The following is an 18,439-nucleotide window of genomic DNA, read 5'->3' as shown; positions in this document are numbered from 1 at the left end:
TTGCCAATTTCCCCTCAACCTGTAGGGCAATTCAAGGACCACTCACAGGAAGCTTTCCTTGACTTCTTGGCCTTCATTCATCTCTATACAACCAGCGTTCAGAACATAAAGACTCTCCGAGAAATAAACGAAAGCTAACAGTTCGAGAAGTTCTGAACAGGCACACCGTTCTCGAGCTCACCCTTCCCAGACTTTTCTCAAATTCACACATACTCGAAACATTCGCTATTCTGGAAGATCCCCGCGTTCAGAAGAACCGCTGCATTCCTTCTCCTCCCCAAGTCCGCTCTTCCAGCCCTCCTCCCTGAGACAGTCTCAGGGAGTCAACCGCGATGCGTGAGGTGAAATAGAGCTGACCCCTGAATGCTGCCCGTCTCGATTCAAGGCGAACTGCTCCTCGGAGGCTCAGTGTTCTACACAAGCCAGGAGGACAGTCACAGGTGCCGTTGGTCAGACGCTCCGCGATCCCGCCACACGAGTAATCCCGGTAGAGCTGCACAGCGCCCCGGCACAAGCGGCGACTTAGCGGTCCTGAGCCGGGACAGGCAGGAACCTGTCAGGTGTAACGGCGCGCTCTGCATGCGTCATCTCTCTGCGCCCGCCAGCTGACTGCTGATTGGCCGGAGGCTGGAGGGAGCGGCGGCGCGCGGGCGGTTGGGCCAGGTTGGGCTTGCCGCGGACAAGGTTGTGCTTGGCGTCCACGGACGCTGCGTGCTGAAGGAAGTCATGGCTGGGACCCCCGCACCGAACAGCCACAGGAAGCAGAGCGGCGGCCCGGCGCCTCTCCCTGGCCTATCGCGGGCCTTCGAGAACCCTCCGAGCAAGCGGGCCCGGAGCGTCATTGAGACTACGGTCCCGGACCCCGAAGACCCATTCGGCGCGCACGCGGAATTCACCGCCGACGACCTAGAGGAACTCGACATCCTCGCGTCACAGGCCCTGAGCCAGTGTCCGGTCGCGCCTCGGAACCTGTCCAGTGAGTGCTTATGGGGGCGCCTTTCCCCCGGGGGTGGTGCATAACTCGTCAACGCGGTGACTTTGGCACTGGAGTCTTGCACCGCTTCCCTTTCTCTTTTTAAGATGAAGGAGCACCCCGATCTAAGGGCGGTTCTGTTTCAAAAGGTCCTTCGATTTGGTGGTTAAAACAGCTGTCAAAAGGCCTGCCTCATCCACCCAGACTTGAAATACAGACAGCTCAGACATGACGACTACCTCAGGACTGTCACAACCCATGTGAGAGGATTTAGATTTTACGCAGCCCACTGTAACCCTTGGACGGCATGAGCATGGGAAGCCTCTGGCAGAGGCAAGAGATGATTCTTATTCAACCAGTAATCTATGCTAGTTACCCAAACAAAGGTTCGGAGTGGCAACGGCCATAGGCAATGAACAAGAAATACCAAAACTTCTTAAAATCTGTGGACTGTCAGGATTCAATGGGCCGTTTGCATCTGTACTTAACACTTAAGGCATCTGAAACATAGGATTATTCCTGGAAACGCGGACCCCCATCTCTCCAGCAATACTGCCAGGAAAACCAGGCACTAGAAAACGCTCATTGCTGACCAGATGTTTGATAGGGCAGTGGTTAGCACTACTCTCCATCCGGTGGCACAGGCAACTCCTCCTCTTTCCTTTACCTTAATCCATCCCTGGAGCCCCACCTCCCCCGTGGAATATATCCATTTTGTTCACCATTGTGTCTTTAAAGACTAGCAGATCCTATGCCTAGCCTACTGCAGTAAATAATATTAATGATATATCAGAGTTACAACCAGTGAAGTCTTAGCTATTAGCTGAGACTCTTGAAACTGGGTGAGGGTGTAAAGGGAGAGTATCCAGATGTGCTATTTAATAAGGGTTCTTCGTCAATTTATATCATGTTCTGAGACTGAAAAGTACTGATAAATATTGTCTACTGGGTCTTTCTCAGTTTGTCTCTTAAGACAAGCATTTTATGACAAGGGTGGGTACATACTGAGTCCTGAAGTATATATATGAAGTATATATGGGATTTTCTTTCAAAGACAGGTTCTCACTCTATAACTAGGCTATCCTTGAACTTGAGCTCCCCGTGCCTCTGCCTCCCAAGAGCTGGGATTATAGTTCTGTGCCACCATGCTCAGTTAATGGGAACTGTTTTTATACAGGTGCTGATAAGATTCGCCAATTAGATGGGTTATCAAATAGTCCTATGAGGAAAAACAGAGAAAACATTCCAGTTAAAGATAATTTTGAATTAGAAGTACTTCAGATACAATACAACGAACTTAAAGAAAAGGTATGTAACTTGTGAGGTTTCCTTCCTTGCTTATTTAGTCTAATGCTGAGAATTGAACCCAGGACTTTTCACATGCTATAAACAGAACCGCTCTACTGCTAACCTATACTTCCAGCCCTAACTTGTTGTAACTTGTAGCTAATTCATTCATTTAGGTATTAAAAAGAATTGTGTAAAATATATAAAAGTTGGGGGTTAGAGAGATGGCTCAGTGGCTAAGAGCACTGGCTGCTCTTCCAGAGGTCCTGAGTTCAATTCCCAGCAACCACATGGGAATTCTCACAACCATCTGTAATGAGATCTGGCGCCCTCTTCTGGCCTTCATGTATACATGCAGGCAGGATACTTCACACATAATAAACAGTTCTTTTTTTAAAAAAAATAAATATATAAATAATATATATGTAAACTTTAAAACAAACATCTAGATTCATCGTCCTGAAATGAAAAGATTGGGGGGAGAATGCCACCACATGCGTGCAGAGGGTGTTGGATCCTCTGGAACTGGGGTTACAACTGGTTATGAGCCAGGTTACTGAGAAAGGAACCTATGTCCTCTGCAAGAGCAGTAAGTGCTTTTAGTAGCTAAGCCATCTCTAGCCCCCATAACCTGTACTTTTATATGAGGAACACCTCATCATAGAGGTTGCTATTTCATTAGTTTTGTAAGCAATTAGATATCTTTCATATGGCCATCTGTAGATACCTCTAAGAAAATCAGGAATTTTAGTTCTGTGAAGTGTGTGAGCCATAGTGTTAAATCAAAGCTGAAAGAATCTATAAGTGGCAAGTGTATTCTAAAACAGTTCTTGCTGAATATCAACTGGTTGGACATAATTTACAGCTGAAATCAATGGAAGAAGAAGTCCTAATTAAGAATGGAGAAATTAAAATTTTGCGTGACTCACTGCATCAGACAGAATCCATTCTAGAAGAACAGAGAAGATCACATTTCCTTCTTGAGCAAGAGAAGACTCAAGCACTCAATGAAAAAGAAAAGGAGTTCTCTAAAAAGGTGACTCAGAACATTTGCTTTGATATGGACAGTAGTTTTGCCTATTCGCTAAATTCCATTAGAAGCAATACAGGCTGGCTGTGGTGGTGCATGCCTTTAATCAAAGGAAGCAGAAGATCTCTATGAGCTCTAGTTCAGTTTAGTCTACATAGTGAATTCCAGGCCAGTTAAGGTTACATAGTGAGACAATGTCTCTAAAAAATGAAACAAAATAGAAGCAATAGCCAGTGTGCCTGGAAATATTCAACCATTGTATGTCTTAAATACTTTCTGCTCTTAATAAACCGTGTGCACCTTTCTTCCAGGATGTGCATGGTTTGGAAAAAGACTAAGATGAAACTCTGCTTTCCTGTGGTTGTTAGTCGTGGCAGGAATAAATCACTAGCTTAGCGTGTCTAGGAATAGGCTTGAATTAGGGTTCTTTGTTAGATAAGAAATTCACTTGCTCAACTTACCAAAAAGGAAATATATGAGCACCATGTCCAAAGTCTAGGAAGACAGGGATGTTCTATGGCTTCAAATGACTTAAACTTTACCAGGATATGTTTTGGGTCTCTGTTAAAGAGATCTTCTGCTCTCTCAGTAGTGTGTTCTGACTCCCAGGCTCATGAACATACATTTCAAAACTCCAGAGTACAATTAAGACTTGGGCTTTCTCAGCCGGGCATGGTAAATACTTGTTTGTAATGCTAGCAGTTGGGAGGCTGGAACAACTGTATTACCATAGGTCCAAGGACAGGCTGGACTACATAGTGAGACCCTGTTTCAAAAAAAAAAAAAAAAAAGCCGGGCGGTGGTGGCGCACGCCTTTAATCCCAGCACTTGGGAGGCAGAGGCAGGTGGATCTCTGTGAGTTCGAGATCAGCCTGGTCTACAAGAGCTAGTTCCAGGACAGGCTCCAAAACCACAGAGAAACCCTGTCTCGAAAAACCAAAAAAAAAAAAGAAGAAGAAGAAGAAGAAAAAAGGCTGAGGTTCACTATCTCTAACTTAAGATTTTTTTAAAAAGCAAATGACTGGCATTAAGCCAGGTATGTTTCCAGATTAGCTATAAAAGCAAAGGATAGCCGGGCGGTGGTGGCGCACGCCTTTAATCCCAGCACTTGGGAGGCAGAGGCAGGCGGATCTCTGTGAGTTCGAGACCAGCCTGGTCTACAAGAGCTAGTTCCAGGACAGGCTCCAAAACCACAGAGAAACCCTGTCTCGAAAAACCAAAAAAAAAAAAAAAAAAAAAAAGCAAAGGATACCTATCATTTAAATCCCAGCCAGAGGTAGGAAAGGGAGGTTGTGTTCTGCAAAGAAAATGATTGGTGTCCAGTATCTACCACCACTTTCCTTCAGAACATCTTTGTTCCCCCTTTTTACTGTGTAAGGGAGCAGTGAGGTAGCGTCTGCCTCCATTACTTCCTTTAGCAAATTATATATGCACATATACTCGTACCTTCACAGAACAAAGGTTGTTGGGAAACATAAACATGACTTTTTCTTGACATGGTAATGTAGCCCAGGCTGGCCTTAAAGTTACTTTGTGGCCAAGGATGCCCTTAAACTTCTGCCTCCTGAGTGCTGGGATTACAGGTGTAGTTGCTGCCATGCCCTGTTTGTTTAGTGAGAGCATTAACCTAGGGTGCATGCTAGGCACACACCCTTCCACTTGCGCTTCCAGGTCCCTTTTCCTCCCCCACTCAGTCCTTCCCTCTGCTTTCCTATCACACGCATACCAATACCCAATTTCCCAGCTTACTTAAGATTTTTCTCCCTCTTAGCACCCTCCTTCTAGTTTCGTGACACACATATACACAGGTTTGGGCAAAACTTCCAGGCACCCTGCTCAGACTTTCAAGAAGCTCTAGGATTCTGTGCTGCTAAGTTAATTAGCAGGTGAGCAGCCAAGCCCTGTGAAAGTAGAAGAGAGTTCAGAGTTTGACAGCAGTTTGGGGAGCAGAGCATGTCTCGTGGCGTGGGAGTCAGCCAATAAAGCATGTTTTTTTTGAGATAGGGCATCTCCCCAAGCTCCATGCTGAATGCTATACAGTTATCATTTTACTTAATCCCTAGTCCCAGCCAAGGACCTATAATTAGAGATTCAGACAGTCTAAACAAGTAATGGGGCTTGTTTTTAGCCCTCATAAACTGCTTCCACAATAGAGTCTGACATGTCTTTCTAGAGTATTTTTCAATGGAAAAACAGCTAACATTTGAGGACATTTATATTGCAATAGACATGGATAATGTGTTTTGTTTTGTCTTTGAGACAGACTCTCACTACGTAACCCTGGCTGTCCCTGGAACTCAATATGTAGATCAGACTGGTCTCAAACTCAGAGATTCACCATCCATACCTACCTCTGCTTCCTAAGTGTTGGGATTAAAGACATGTACCACCATACCCATATTTTGGGGTATGTGTATTATAGTGCTACCACTATAAATATCTTTATAAAGGTACTACAAAATATCTTTCTTTGGCTTTTTCAGCTTCAATCATTGCAGTCTGAACTCCAGTTTAAAGATGCAGAAATGAATGAATTAAGGACAAAGCTGCAAAGCAATGAACGGACAAACAAACTCGCTGCCCCCTCCATTTCCCACCTCAGGTAAAGAGAGTGCTGCATGTATAGTTTAGACTGGCAATGATTTTCAAAAAGCCTGACAACTATCTGGATTGTTTTAACTGAACAGCATTTCCTGATGGATGCAAAGGTGGCTGGATGAGGCTGAATGGTCTGAGCCGTTCAGTGTAAATATTTTTCCTCCAGGAGTGCTTACCCTGAATGGGGCAGTAGTAGCACAATTCTGTGCGACCACAAAGAGCTGGAAAGATAATATCTATTTTTTTAAGGTAAAAAAGGTTTATTTTGGGTAACAGTTCAGGGAGTACAGTCCTTCATGTTGGGGAAGGCATGGCAACAGGAACTCAGGGCTAAGCAGAGAGAGATGCATGCTGGTGCCAGCTGGTTTCCTCGCTTTCCCTTTTTATTCAGTACTAAAAAGTCTGTGCTGTGGTGCTACCCACATTTAGGGCAGGCCTTCAAATTTTGAAAACAGACCTACCTTTATTTTCATGTAATTTATTTGATTAATACTCCCCTCCCCCACCCCCCAAAAAGAAGCAAGTACATTTCAGTCCTGGCTGCTTAAAGTATTTTTGTTCTTTTGCTATCTAGCACCTTTGTCTTATAGCCCCTCCTTTGCTGCCAGAAGTGCTCAGCTTGTTAATGACCTGTGTCCTGCCCTCTGCCCCACAATAGTCTGTCACGTGTCAGAATCAGCCTTGACATTTGAGCTCTTTCTGGTATAGACATTCTCCTGCCTTTGCTCACACTGGGCAGGGTGAAATGGAACTCCTCTTGCCTTACATGCTTCAGTGAGGTGGGAGAGATGAGGTCTGTCAGCATTCGGAAGACGTCAGAGTAGTGGATACTCTCTGATATCTGGCTCAGACTACTGTCTAGTATGAAGCCATCAGGGCTGAGGAGCTTACTCAATTTTCAGTATACTTTCTAATAGACTCTCTTTGTTTTAAAGATTTTTTAAAAATTATGTACATCTATCTGTATATGTTTGTGAACAGGTATGCATTTATGAACGCAAGTTCCTACAGAGGCCAGAAGAGGGCATTGGATTCCATAGAGCTGGAGTTATAGGCAGTTAGGAGCTGCCAGACATGGGTACTGGGAACAGAACTTAGGTCCTCTGCAAGAGCAATATTCACTTTTTTTTTTTAAATTATGTATTTATTATGTATATAGCATTCTGCCTACATGTATGCCTGCACACCAGAAGAGAGCACCAGATTTCATCATAGATAGTTGTGAGCCACCATGTGGTTGCTGGGAATTGAACTCGGGACCTCTGGAAGAGCAGCCAGTGCTTTTTTTTTTTTTTTTTTTTTTTTTTTTTGGTTTTTCAAGACAGGGTTTCTCTGTGGTTTTGGAGCCTGTCCTGGAACTAGCTCTTGTAGACCAGGCTGGACTTGAACTCACAGAGATTCGCCTGCCTCTGCCTCCCGAGTGCTGGGATTACAGGCGTGCACCACCACCGCCCGGCGCAGCCAGTGCTCTTAACCTCTGAGCCATCTCCCCAGCCCGAACAATATTCACTTTTAATGCTGAGCTATCTCCAGCCCCATGATTAACTCTTTTGAAAGTTTTTGGACCCAGGCACTGATTACTAAAAACTGAGCTGTTCATTTAAAAACTTTTTTGGGGGGAGGGTGTGGAATTGGAAATAGTAAAGACTAACAGCCAGTATTTTTGGGTGAATGAAAATAAATACTACCTTCAACAGACTAACATTTATAATAGATAAAACCTCTAGTCAAAATGTCTAGCCATGAAAAGTTTAATTTATATTAGAACTATTCTAAACAGGTATTTTAAGTGGTTTTAACAGAGTCATAACTTTGCTCTCATAGTTAACTCTTTGCAGTCCTAGGAAAGGCTCTTCTGTGGTTATAAAGTCAGAAGCATGCTCTCCACACGTTGGAAAATCAACTTTCCCTACAAAGGAATCTTTTAGTGCTAACATGCCATTCTCCCATCCCTGCCAGTCTGAGGCAGGATACAAATTTCTGGTGGAACAAGAGGGTAAGTCAAACTAATATAGTTGATTGCTGTGTAATTGACTGCCCTACTAATGACCTAAACAACAATACTTACTTTCTCAGAATTTCTCTGATTAGCAGTTTGACACATGGAGATCATATTGGGGTTGGAGAGTCTTTTTTGTTTTGATTTGTTTTTCCAGACAGGGTTTTTCTGTGTAGTTCTGACAGTTATGGAACTTGCTCTGTAAACCAAGCTAGCCTGGAACTCAGAGTTCCATCTGCCTCCCGAGTCTGGAGAGTCTTCTCTTTTTTTTGTCATGTTGTTTTTTTGTTTGTTTGTCAAGACAGGGTTCTCTGTAGCTTTGGAGCCTGTCCTGGCACTTGCTCTGTAGACTAGGCTGGCCTCAAACTCAGAGATCCACCTGACTCTGCCTCCTGCGTACTGGGATTAAAGGCGTGCACCACCATTGCCTGGCTTGGAGTCTTCTAAGGTGGCCCTGAGACTCTGCTGTGCTGCTTTATTTTATAATTAGATGCATCGCCACTCTTCCCACATCAGCCTTTTCAAATCGCTGTTACTGCTCTCCTGAGAAACTGCAGCCACATTTTTGGTGTCTCCAACTAACAGGGCATCGCACTGTAGGCAAGAGCAGCCTGCATATAAGTCCCAAACACACTACCTACTAGCTTATGTGATCTGGACAAGTCTGTTACCTCTGTGCTTCAGTTCTTTACATGTAAAACAGCTAGTTATGACCTCTAGTCATAGGGCAGCTCTATGAAACTAATGGGCTCATCTGTGTAAAGTTAGTGATTGCTGTTTTCACCATATTGTTTCATTTACAATGAGGCAAATAGATACATTTTCCTTTTAGGGATCTGGAGGTACTTTGGCTCTGGTTTTGACAGAGTTTGAAGAAGAGATTATCCAGTCTTTTAAATATTATATGTATGAGTTTCTTTTATGGTCAGCTTTTGACTCACGTTTTTTCTAGTTTCAGATCATAAACCCCACAGTCTGAGAGGTAGCCCCACGAAGCAAGATGTGCAGCAGAAAACTCTGTCTGACAGCTGGATGCAGAGATCAAACAGTCAAGGTACCAAAATGCCTGCTTTTCTGTAGAAGCCTGCCTGGGTTTCATTTTCTTCTGTGATACACAGAATTGCCTAGGGGAACTGTCTGAAAAGCCCATCCCAGGCAATCTTTTATAGTGTTCAAGCACATAGGAGTCTGCGACTTAGAAAGAAAAACAAAGCTGGGTGGTGGCACTTGGCACTTGTCTTTACTCCCAGCAAAGGCAGTTGATCTCTGAGTTTAAGGCCAGCCTGGTCTAGAGAGGCAGTTCCAGAATAGCCAGGGCAACACAGAGAAACTCTGTCTCAAAACCAAAGGGGCAGAAAAAAAGAAAGGGTGGGAAGGAAGAACTCTCCCTTGTCAGAACATTCTGGAGTTACCTTGTCTTTTGCAGGTTCTATTTTGATAAACCTGCTCCTGAAGCAACCTTTGGTCCCAGGGTCATCTCTAGGTCTTTGTCATCTCCTGAGCAGTTGTTCCGAGGTTCCTACTGGCACCCTCTTGCAGCCACCGGGGCTCAGTAGGTAAGCATGAGACTCCTGAAAAGCTTGTTTGGGAAAGTGTTTCCAGAAAGTGTGTGCCTTTCTGGTTCTGGCCCAACATGGCTTGTTTGGGGAGACTAGAGAACTTAGCAGACAGGTGATTTTGGGTCCTTAACCTAATTTGTTTTCTTTTGTTTCCAGTACCTTGGCTGGGATTTCAGGCCTCAGGACCATCAGTTCTCGGGATGGGTCATTTTCCCCCTCTGCCCTGAGAGAAGCACAGAACTTGGCATTCACTGGATTAAATCTAGTTGCCAGGAGTGAGCGCTCACATGGTGAAGACCTAGCAAAGGGAAGCAGGAGAGTCTTCCCGCTCTGCCAGCTTCCTGGGGCTGTGCACCTCCTCCCACTTGTACAGTTTTTCATCGGCTTACACTGCCAGGCTCTGCAAGATTTAACTCTAGCTAAGAAGAGTGGTGTGCCTGGGGACTGTCCGACACATACCTCCTGTGTGAGCTCTGGGGTAGAGGCCAGCCCAGAGGACTTGATCAGTCACCTGGAAAGCTTCTCTGTGGCCTCACTTAGCCTTCTTCAGCACCTGGTATGCCACAGCGGGGCAGTTGTCTGCCTATTACTGTCAGACTTGGGGACAGATGCCACTGCCAGGGAAGGAAACCCAGTTCAGACTTGTACAGATACGACCTCAGCCTCCAGGGAGGATGCTCATGACCAAAAACAGCATCCACTATTGACGATGCTTCTTCAGCTGGTGGCTTTCTCCTCCACAACATCAGGTCATTTTCAAGCCAGTGTCCTGAGCCAGTGCCTCAAAGTTTTGGTGAAATTAGCTGAAAATGCTTCCTCTGATTTCTTGCCCAGGTATAAAGACTCGCAGGAGGCATGATTCCCTAGGGGTCTGCCCTGACCTCTTGAGGTCTGACCTGCGGCTCTGGTACTTTGTTCACATCTTGACTTCATTTTACTACTCAGCTGTGGCTTAGTTCAGGGGAGTTCTGAAGTGATGGGAAGGGGGCTGAATAAGCGAAGCACATGGAATAAGGTACCGTGAATGTCCTGCCCCTGGACAAAGGTTGACTTAGAGCCCTTTGAAACTGAAATGTGGATTAGGTGAAGAATGTGACACAACATATTGAAACTTGGTAGAGTTCTGTAAGGAAGCAGAGACTTCAGACTCCCATGAGCTGACCTTTCTGGGAGTCTGTCAACTTTGTGTCCACATCTACTGTGAGTCACAGGTTACTTGCTTCTTAAGAGGAATTTGTTAGAAGTCATAGTACGATGAATCTAGCTCACAAAAAATTGTTATAAATCACTAATTTGGGGTGCTAGAGAGATGGCTTAGCAATTAAGAGTGCTTGTTTTTCCTGCAGAGGGATCTGGGTTCAATTCCCATTACCCACATGATAGCTCATAACCATCTGTTATTCCAGTTCCAGGGGATCCAGCAGACATGCATGTGGTGCACATACATGCACGGAGGCAAAACGTGCATACACATAAAGTAGAATAAGTGAATGAATCTTTAAAAAATTATAAATTCCTAACTTGGGAGTTGAGAGCATCAAGGACAAGATAGGGAGAATTATAATCAGCACTGGGCAGCCTGCCCTTCCATCCAGCCATCCATTTGTTTCTCTCAAACCATGCTTGTAAGAGGCCAAGTGGTTTTTTTTGTTTTGTTTTTTTTTGTGTGTGTGTGTGTGTGTGTGTGTGTGTGTGTGTGTGTGTATGTGTGTATCAGTATTTTGCCATGGGTGTCAGATCCCCTGAACTGGAATTATAAACAGTTGTGAGCTGCCATGTGGGTGTTGGGAATTGAACCTGGGTCCTCTGGAAGAACAGCTGGTGCTTTTAACCTCTGAGCCATCTCTCCAGCCCTGAGGTCAAGTGGTTTTTGTGTGTGTGTGTGTGTGTGTGTGTGTGTGTAGGGTGGGTTGCTTTGTTTGTTTTGGTTTTTCGAGACAGTTTCTCTGTTTATATAACAGTCTTAGCTGTCTTAGGACTTTCTTTGTAGACTAGGCTGACCTCAGACTCACTGAGATCTGCCTGCCTCTGCCTCTCAAGTGCTGGAATTAAAGGCTTCTACCACCACTGCCTGGCAAAAAGCCAATTTTTTTTTTTTTAAGATTTGTTTATTGTGTATATAACATTCTACCTCCTTGTATACCCACATGCCAGAAGAGGGTTGCTGGGAATTAACCACTGAGCCATCTCTCCAGCCCAAGAGGCCAATTTTTATATTAAAGTAATACCACTGTCTAGGTCTAGTCTCTGCCACACATCATGGTCTATGCTTTTAATCCAGTACTTGGTAGACAGAGACAGGTGGATCTCTGAGTTTGAGATCAGCCAGAGCTATACAGTGAGGCCCTGTCTCAAAAAACAAATTCTTACCTCTGAGCTTATCATTCCTTTTACTTTTTTGTGTTTTTTTTTTGTTGTTGTTTGTTTGTTTTTTAAGACAGTTTCTTGTGTAACCAGGCTGGCCTCAAGCTCAGAGATTTGTCTATCTCTTGTCTCCTAAATGCTGGGGTTAAAGGTGTGTGCCACCACTGCCCACCCAACATTACTATTTTCTTTTTAAATTTTTTAATTAACTTATTTATATTTGTTTGTTTGTTTAGGTTTCTCTGTAACAGGCCTAGCTGTCCTGGAACCAGCTCTTGTTCAGGCTGGCCTTGAACTCACAGAGATCCACCTACCTCTGCCTCCTGTGTGCTGGGATTAAAGGCGTGCGCCACCACTGCCTGACTACATTCCTATTTCTTAAAAGTGCTTCTGGGTCATGTTTTATCTGTCCCAAAGTGATGTATAAAATTGAACAGAGCACTTCAGTACAGTATAGACAATACATGGGGCAGAGTTGCCATCCACATGCCCAACTGGATAGTCGCCTGTTTCCTCTGTGCTTAAAGATGAATCCCAGAAACCACATTTCCCATTTTTGTTAGCAGACCCCTCACTGTGCTCCTTTTCTGTTGACCCACAGGTATTCATAACTCTCACCTAATGGATGCTTCTACTGGCCAGATACAAGTGTTTCATTCACTGGCTCAGGTGACAGTCCGGGAGACTCTGGATTCTATACTTCACACAGAGCCTGGCTCAGTCTAAATGCTCAGTCAGTGTTTGTTAAATAAGCCCTATGTTGAAGTAGAAAAGCTTGTCTAAAAATGCCATAGGGTACATTGATGAGACAGTCCCGAGCCAGTTATTATTATAAGCCACTGCTCCATCACTTTCAGACAGAGCCCCCCACAAAATACTTCTCTGTAGATTTCATTGTATTCATGTGCTCGAGATAAACTGCACAGCTTCCTCTTTGCCCTCTAGTGAAAGCCAGGGTGGATGCTATCAGGGCTGCAGAGCAGGTGTAAGTAGCTGAGACCTACAGTCTGCTCAGTGTCACTGCCTCCCAGCTTGAAAACCCCTCACCCAGAGATCAGGATTCATCTAGTTTTCTAGACTGGTGCTATGTGTAACTTGTCTGTTTCCTTTTTGAAACAGTCTCATTATATACGCCGCCCCACCCCCCCAACTTGGCCTGGAACTCACTCAGTAGACCAGTCTGGCCTAGAACGCGGAGATCCACCAGCCTCTGCTTTCCGAGTTCTGGGATTACAGGTGTGCGCCCCCATATCTAGCTTAACACAGATACGGGAGGGAAGAAAAAAAAACACTGGAAACCAAAGATAAAATCTCTCCAGGTATGTTCAATGGCCATAGTGGGATAGATAGGAATAGTTAGGCCAGAAAGCAACTAAGTTAAACTCCATTTTCCCAGAGATCAACAGTACCTGTCAACTTGAAGCCCAATTTCTTGTCTGTAGAATGTGCTGTAAAACAAAAGCTGGAAAGATGGCTCAGTAGTTAAGAGCACTACTTATGCAGGGTGGTGGTGGCGCACACCTTTAATCCCAGCATTCAGGAGGTAGAGGCAGGTGGCTCTCTGAGTTTGAGGCCAGCCAGGGATACACAGAGAAACCCTGTCTTGAAAAAACAAAAAAAGAGCACTTGCTTTTCCAGAGGTCCCCGGGTTCAGTTGGGTTCAATTCCCAGCACCCACATGGCAGCAGCTCACAATTCTGTAACTCTAGTTTCAGGGGATCCAGCACCCTCATACAGACATGCATTCAGGCAAATACCAATGCACACAGAAAAAAAAGAAAAAGAAAAGAATGTGTTATAAAAAGAGTTTACCTCAAATAGTGAGCCTTTGCTTTCTAGTGACACAGATAGGCAGTGTCTGCTCCATGCTCTGTGCTGAGATGCCCTGTATGTGGCCTCGGTCCTAGGTGGCTCTCCCACCCTACCACTTCTCCCTTGTGTGGGTAGAGCAAATCTAGTCCTTGGGACCTGGTTCCTTGGCCATAGCCATCTCTCTTTGTCTCTGAGACCTAAGGGGAAATAACATTCATATCCATTCTCTCTCCTCCTCCCTGTTTCTCTTTCTTTTTCTTTTCTTTTTTTTGAGACAAGGTTTCTCTAGCTTTGGAGCCTGTCCTGGAACTAGCTCTTGTAGACCAGGCTGACCTCGAACTCACAGAGATCCGCCTGCCTCTGCCTCCCGAGTGCTGGGATTAAAGGTGTGCGCCACCACCGCCCGGCCTCTCTCTCTCACACACATGCACACTGTGTACCCGTAGTAGGTACCTTTTCACACTGGTAACAGACCAGTGTTTTCTGATAAGTGCAGAAAAATGGCTTTCTTTGTTCTATGAATGACTCATAAGACAGCTGTAGCCACATCCTTGTTCCTTTTAAAGCCCTGGCCAGTCCTGTGGTATGAGACAAAAGACATTTCTCATGCTGAAGATATGGACCTGCATCCCTGTTTGAGAGCAAATGCAGGAAGGGGCCTGGGGTGTGACCATGCAGCCCAGATCCAAGGAGTCCTGTCCCTTTACTTGATAAAAAGCCACATAAGGCCTATCTTCTTTAGGGTGAATGAGGGTTGTGATACGGTGGTAAGACTCGTCTGCATGTAAGCCAGGCTCACCTCCAACTCATCGTGTGGTGAATCCTGCCTCTGCCTCCCAAGTGCTGAGATTATAGGCATGTACCCTGCCCTCCACTGAAGGCCTGTCTTTTTTTTTTTTTTTTTTTTTCTTTTTTGGTTTTTCGAGACAGGGTTTCTCTGTGGTTTTGGAGCCTGTCCTGGAGCTAGCTCTGTAGACCAGGCTGGTCTCGAACTCACAGAGATCCACCTGCCTCTGCCTCCCAAGTGCTGGGATTAAAGGCGTGCGCCACCACCGCCCGGTAAGGCCTGTCATTTTTAAAGGTTAACACCTGTCTACCTGTGACAGTCTTGAAGCAAGCAGGCTACGGTCGGGCCAGCATGTGAAACCATGTCTCACTGCAGTAAGTGTCCTTTTGGAGAATGTCATAACTGTGCCCATCCTTCAGGTTCTCCTGTGTGTTGCCGATGTTGCCACAGTGCCTCAGCTCAGAGCTGCCACTGCCATGTGTGCTGCTAGCTGTTGAGCTGCTCTCTGTTCTGGTGGACCATGACAGCCTTGCACAGCGGCTGTGCTCCAACTCAGGTAAGTCAGGGCAGGCTGGGTCTCAGCTATCCTGAAGCGGGAGGGAGGGAGGGATTGGAGCAGGGACAGGTTCAGAGGCTCGCAAGGGTTTCTGCACTTGGACCCCAGGCTGCTATGAGAAGGGAGACCCTGAGTAAGGCTGGCCATCCTTTTCAGAAGGCTGCCTTCTCCTGCGGCTGTACATGTACATTACATCAAGGCCTGACAAAGTGGCCTCAGAGACACAGTGGCTTCAGCTGGAACAAGAGGTGAGACTGTGCACCCTCCAACCCTCCTAAGAGCCCAGGGTCTCCTTTCCTCCTGTGGGAAAATGGGAGCGGCAGTTAATTTTGATTGGTTTATCTAAGGACAACAAGTAAAATTTAGGGGTTTTACACAGATGCAATACAAATGTACCAGGATTACAATGGACTCAGCAGAGTTGCCTGACAATGCTGCCTGCACTTTGGGGCCTGATCCTGGTCCCAGAACTGGGTGAGCTGTTGATGAGATTCAGGTCTGAAAGCCTCAGACCCCACTTGTGCAGGCAAGCAGTGGAGAAGTAGTGAGAGCTTAGAAATGCCTGTGAGAGCCCTGGTGGTTGTGTTTGTTGTGTAAGGGATGAACCACCTCTTCTTGTTCCAGGTGGTATGGCTCTTGGCCAAGCTGAGTGTGCAGAGCCCTTTCCCACCAGGCATTGGTTCTGACTGCCAATGCAACGTAGAGGTGAGTGGCCAGGGGCTAACGACATGGTACCAACAACGTGGGTAGGGATGTCCTGTTTCCCTGAAATGGCTAATGAGTAAGTCATTAGACCTCAGTCTGTGCCCTCTCTTACTCTAGGCAGTCAGAGTGCTCACCGTGATGCTGCACAGACAATGGCTGACTGTGCGGCGGGCAGGGGGCCCAAGGACCCGCCAGCAGAAGCAGACAGTACGCTGTCTGCGAGATACTGTGTTGCTGCTGCATAGCCTGTCTCAGACGGACAAGCTCTTTACTGTGCATTGTGTAGAGGTCCTGCATCAGTATGACCAGGTGATGCCAGGGGTCAGTATGCTGATTCGAGCCCTTCCTGATGTGACTGACTGTGAAGGTAAGCCAGCAAGAAAACCCTGTCCTAGCCTTCATGTGCCTCGACCTGAGGCTCATGAACTGTCAGACTCCTTTGCTGGACTTCAGTGGGTCTCCCCCACCACCAGAGCCATTCCTGCCACATTACCTTCCTGCCTGGTTCTTTGAGTATGCTAGGCTGTCCTTTGATAATGTCTATTGAATTGCCCTAGCCGAGCCATGGTTTTTTCTAGAAATATCTGTCCGAATTGCTTTTGTATCACTTTTGCCCACAGTAGCTGAGGGAGCAAAGCCTGGGTATGGAAGAGACTGGTTAGTTCCCGTGTTGTTAGGGGGATGGGTAGAACTCCCGAACCTCAGCACCATCAGGCTTAACCTCAGAACCCCCTTCCTTTTGGCGCAGAGGCAGCCCTGGATGACCTCTGTGCTGCGGAGACAGATTTGGAAGACTCTGAAATGGACTGTAGCTGAGGGCCTGAGAGTCCGGCCACAAGGTGGCACCAGCTCCCACCACTGTCTTTGCCTATCCACTGATTAAAACTGCAGTTCCTGGGAAGACAACAGCTTTGTTCCAGAGTCCAGTTTGTGTGGATGAGGGAGGGACAGGGCAGAGTAGGAAGTAGTTTGATTAGGTGCCTCCCTTTCCCCTCCCTATAGGAGTTGAGATGGTCTCCTTGGTGACTAATCCGCCTTGAGGAGAAACCCTGCCTCTCTTCGGGAATTATCCTGAGTCATAGCTTTTGGCTGGGGCCATGGGAAGAAAACTTGGTTGTGTAGCAGGGAAGGCAGCCTTTTCCTAGGAAGGCCTGGGAAAGTGGGCCAAAGACAGGGGAAAGGCAAGGAGAGTCATGGCAGAGACTAGCAGGCATGCTTGAGTCCATGGGACAAACCAAGGTTAAGTGGGCTGTCGGTGCGGGAGCGCTAGTCTGTTTCATCAGTCAGCAGAATCAAGCGGAGGATCTAAGGCCTTTGGGGCGCTCGGAGAGAAGGGAGGGCTTTAGCAAATGAGGGCCAGGCCTGGCAGGCTGGCTAGCTGGGCGGGCCTTGTTCAGGAGGCAGGCCTAGAGGCGGACCCAGGCAGTTTTACTTCCTGAGCCCCTGCTGCCAGCAGCAGAACCAACACGGTGCCTTGCTGCCTGCTTCTCGGTAAGTGTGGACCTTAAGGGTATGGGGTAAGACAGAAAAGGATAAGTTTCCCTCACTCCAAAGGTGGTCAGCAGTAGGGGAAGGGCTCCTCCCTCAAAAGGATAGCAGTTTGCCCATTCCACTAGGAAAACAGGCCTGTCTTCTAGCTTCCTGCTCTGAAAATGGGCCCTGGATAGTGCCTGACAGAAGGGAAGGTCTGAGCTGTGCTTTTGCCCACACCCTATCCCTATCCCCGCCCCTGCCCCTTGAGATTCTGCTGGCACTCATCTCCCCCATGCTCCTCCCCAGGATCAGCATGGGCTCACATGCTCTGCCCCATGGTCCCATGCAGACCCTCATCTTCTTGGACCTAGAAGCCACTGGCCTGCCTTTCTCTCAGCCCAAGGTCACAGAGCTGTGCCTGCTGGCTGTCCACAGATATGCCCTGGAAAACACCTCCATCTCTGGGGGGCAGCCACCTCCAGTGCCCAAACCACCCCGTGTGGTGGACAAGCTCTCTCTATGCATTGCTCCAGGGAAAGCCTGTAGCCCTGCAGCCAGTGAGATTACAGGTCTGAACACAGCTGAGCTGGAAGTCAATGGGCGTCAATGCTTCGACGACAACTTGGCCAACCTGATCCACGCCTTCCTGCAGCGCCAGCCACAGCCCTGCTGCCTTGTGGCACACAATGGTGACCGCTATGACTTTCCCCTGCTCCAGGCGGAGCTTGCTATGCTGAGCATTGGCAGTCCTCTAGATGGTACCTTCTGTGTGGATAGCATTGCTGCCCTAAAGGCCTTGGAACGATCTAGCAGCCCCTCCGAGCATGGTCCAAGGAAAAGCTACAGCCTGGGAAGCATCTACACCCGCCTGTATGGGCAAGCACCGACAGACTCACACACTGCTGAAGGTGACGTTCTAGCCTTGCTCAGCATCTGTCAGTGGAAGCCACGGGCCCTGTTGCAGTGGGTGGATAAACATGCCCGGCCCTTTAGCACCATCAAGCCCATGTATGATACTGCAACCACTGCTGGAACAACCAACCCAAGACCATATGCTGCCATGGCCCCTACATCCCTGGCCACAACCAACACAAGTCCCAGCCATGGCAGGAGCAGGCAACGCAAGAGTCTTCCTCCAGCAAAGGTCCCAGAAGCCCCATCACAGGAGCTTCTGGCCCCACTGGGCCTGTTGGCCTGTCTGACCTTGGCAGTAGCCATACTGTATGGACTCTTCTTGGCCTCCCCCGGGCAGTAAGTCAAGAAGGAAAATCTGATTAATAAAGACCCCTCACAGCA

The 18,439-nt window shown here is 46.9% G+C and overlaps 2 protein-coding genes across 4 annotated transcripts; both read left to right on the top strand.

Moving 5' to 3' along the window:
• Positions 1 to 642: 642 nt before the first annotated feature.
• On the top strand, positions 643 to 16,545 carry Atrip (ATR interacting protein). 3 transcript variants are annotated; one of them, XM_057767599.1, is made up of 13 exons: positions 643 to 976; positions 2,151 to 2,281; positions 3,126 to 3,296; positions 5,774 to 5,892; positions 7,727 to 7,884; positions 8,846 to 8,941; positions 9,314 to 9,443; positions 9,603 to 10,280; positions 14,829 to 14,965; positions 15,122 to 15,213; positions 15,590 to 15,670; positions 15,788 to 16,037; positions 16,419 to 16,545. In XM_057767599.1, exons 1-13 carry the CDS (start codon positions 727 to 729, stop codon positions 16,484 to 16,486), a joined length of 2,361 nt encoding a protein of 786 aa, XP_057623582.1. In that variant the 5' UTR covers positions 643 to 726; the 3' UTR covers positions 16,487 to 16,545. The 3 variants fall into 3 exon arrangements, with proteins under 3 accessions (XP_057623582.1, XP_057623581.1, XP_057623580.1); XM_057767598.1 differs by having other exon boundaries at positions 8,840 to 8,941; positions 15,125 to 15,213; XM_057767597.1 differs by having other exon boundaries at positions 8,840 to 8,941.
• Positions 16,546 to 17,435: 890 nt separating this feature from the next.
• On the top strand, positions 17,436 to 18,425 carry Trex1 (three prime repair exonuclease 1). The gene has a single exon (XM_057767600.1). It carries the CDS (start codon positions 17,436 to 17,438, stop codon positions 18,396 to 18,398), a length of 963 nt encoding a protein of 320 aa, XP_057623583.1. The 3' UTR covers positions 18,399 to 18,425.
• Positions 18,426 to 18,439: the final 14 nt, after the last annotated feature.

The sequence above is a fragment of the Chionomys nivalis genome, chromosome 4, assembly GCF_950005125.1.
Source record: "Chionomys nivalis chromosome 4, mChiNiv1.1, whole genome shotgun sequence".
Classification (NCBI taxonomy): Eukaryota; Metazoa; Chordata; class Mammalia; order Rodentia; family Cricetidae; genus Chionomys; species Chionomys nivalis.
This window is presented reverse-complemented; position numbering and strand designations above follow the sequence as displayed.

Excerpts from the sequence above, each read along its gene's own strand:
- Trex1 (XM_057767600.1), top strand. The coding sequence starts at position 17,436 with ATGCTCCTCCCCAGGATCAGCATGGGCTCACATGCTCTGCCCCATGGT.
- Atrip (XM_057767597.1), top strand. The coding sequence starts at position 727 with ATGGCTGGGACCCCCGCACCGAACAGCCACAGGAAGCAGAGCGGCGGC. Across the intron at positions 5,893-7,726 it reads CCCTCCATTTCCCACCTCAG|TCCTAGGAAAGGCTCTTCTG; the intron begins GTAAAGAGAGTG and ends AACTCTTTGCAG. Across the intron at positions 9,444-9,602 it reads CAGCCACCGGGGCTCAGTAG|TACCTTGGCTGGGATTTCAG; the intron begins GTAAGCATGAGA and ends TTTTGTTTCCAG.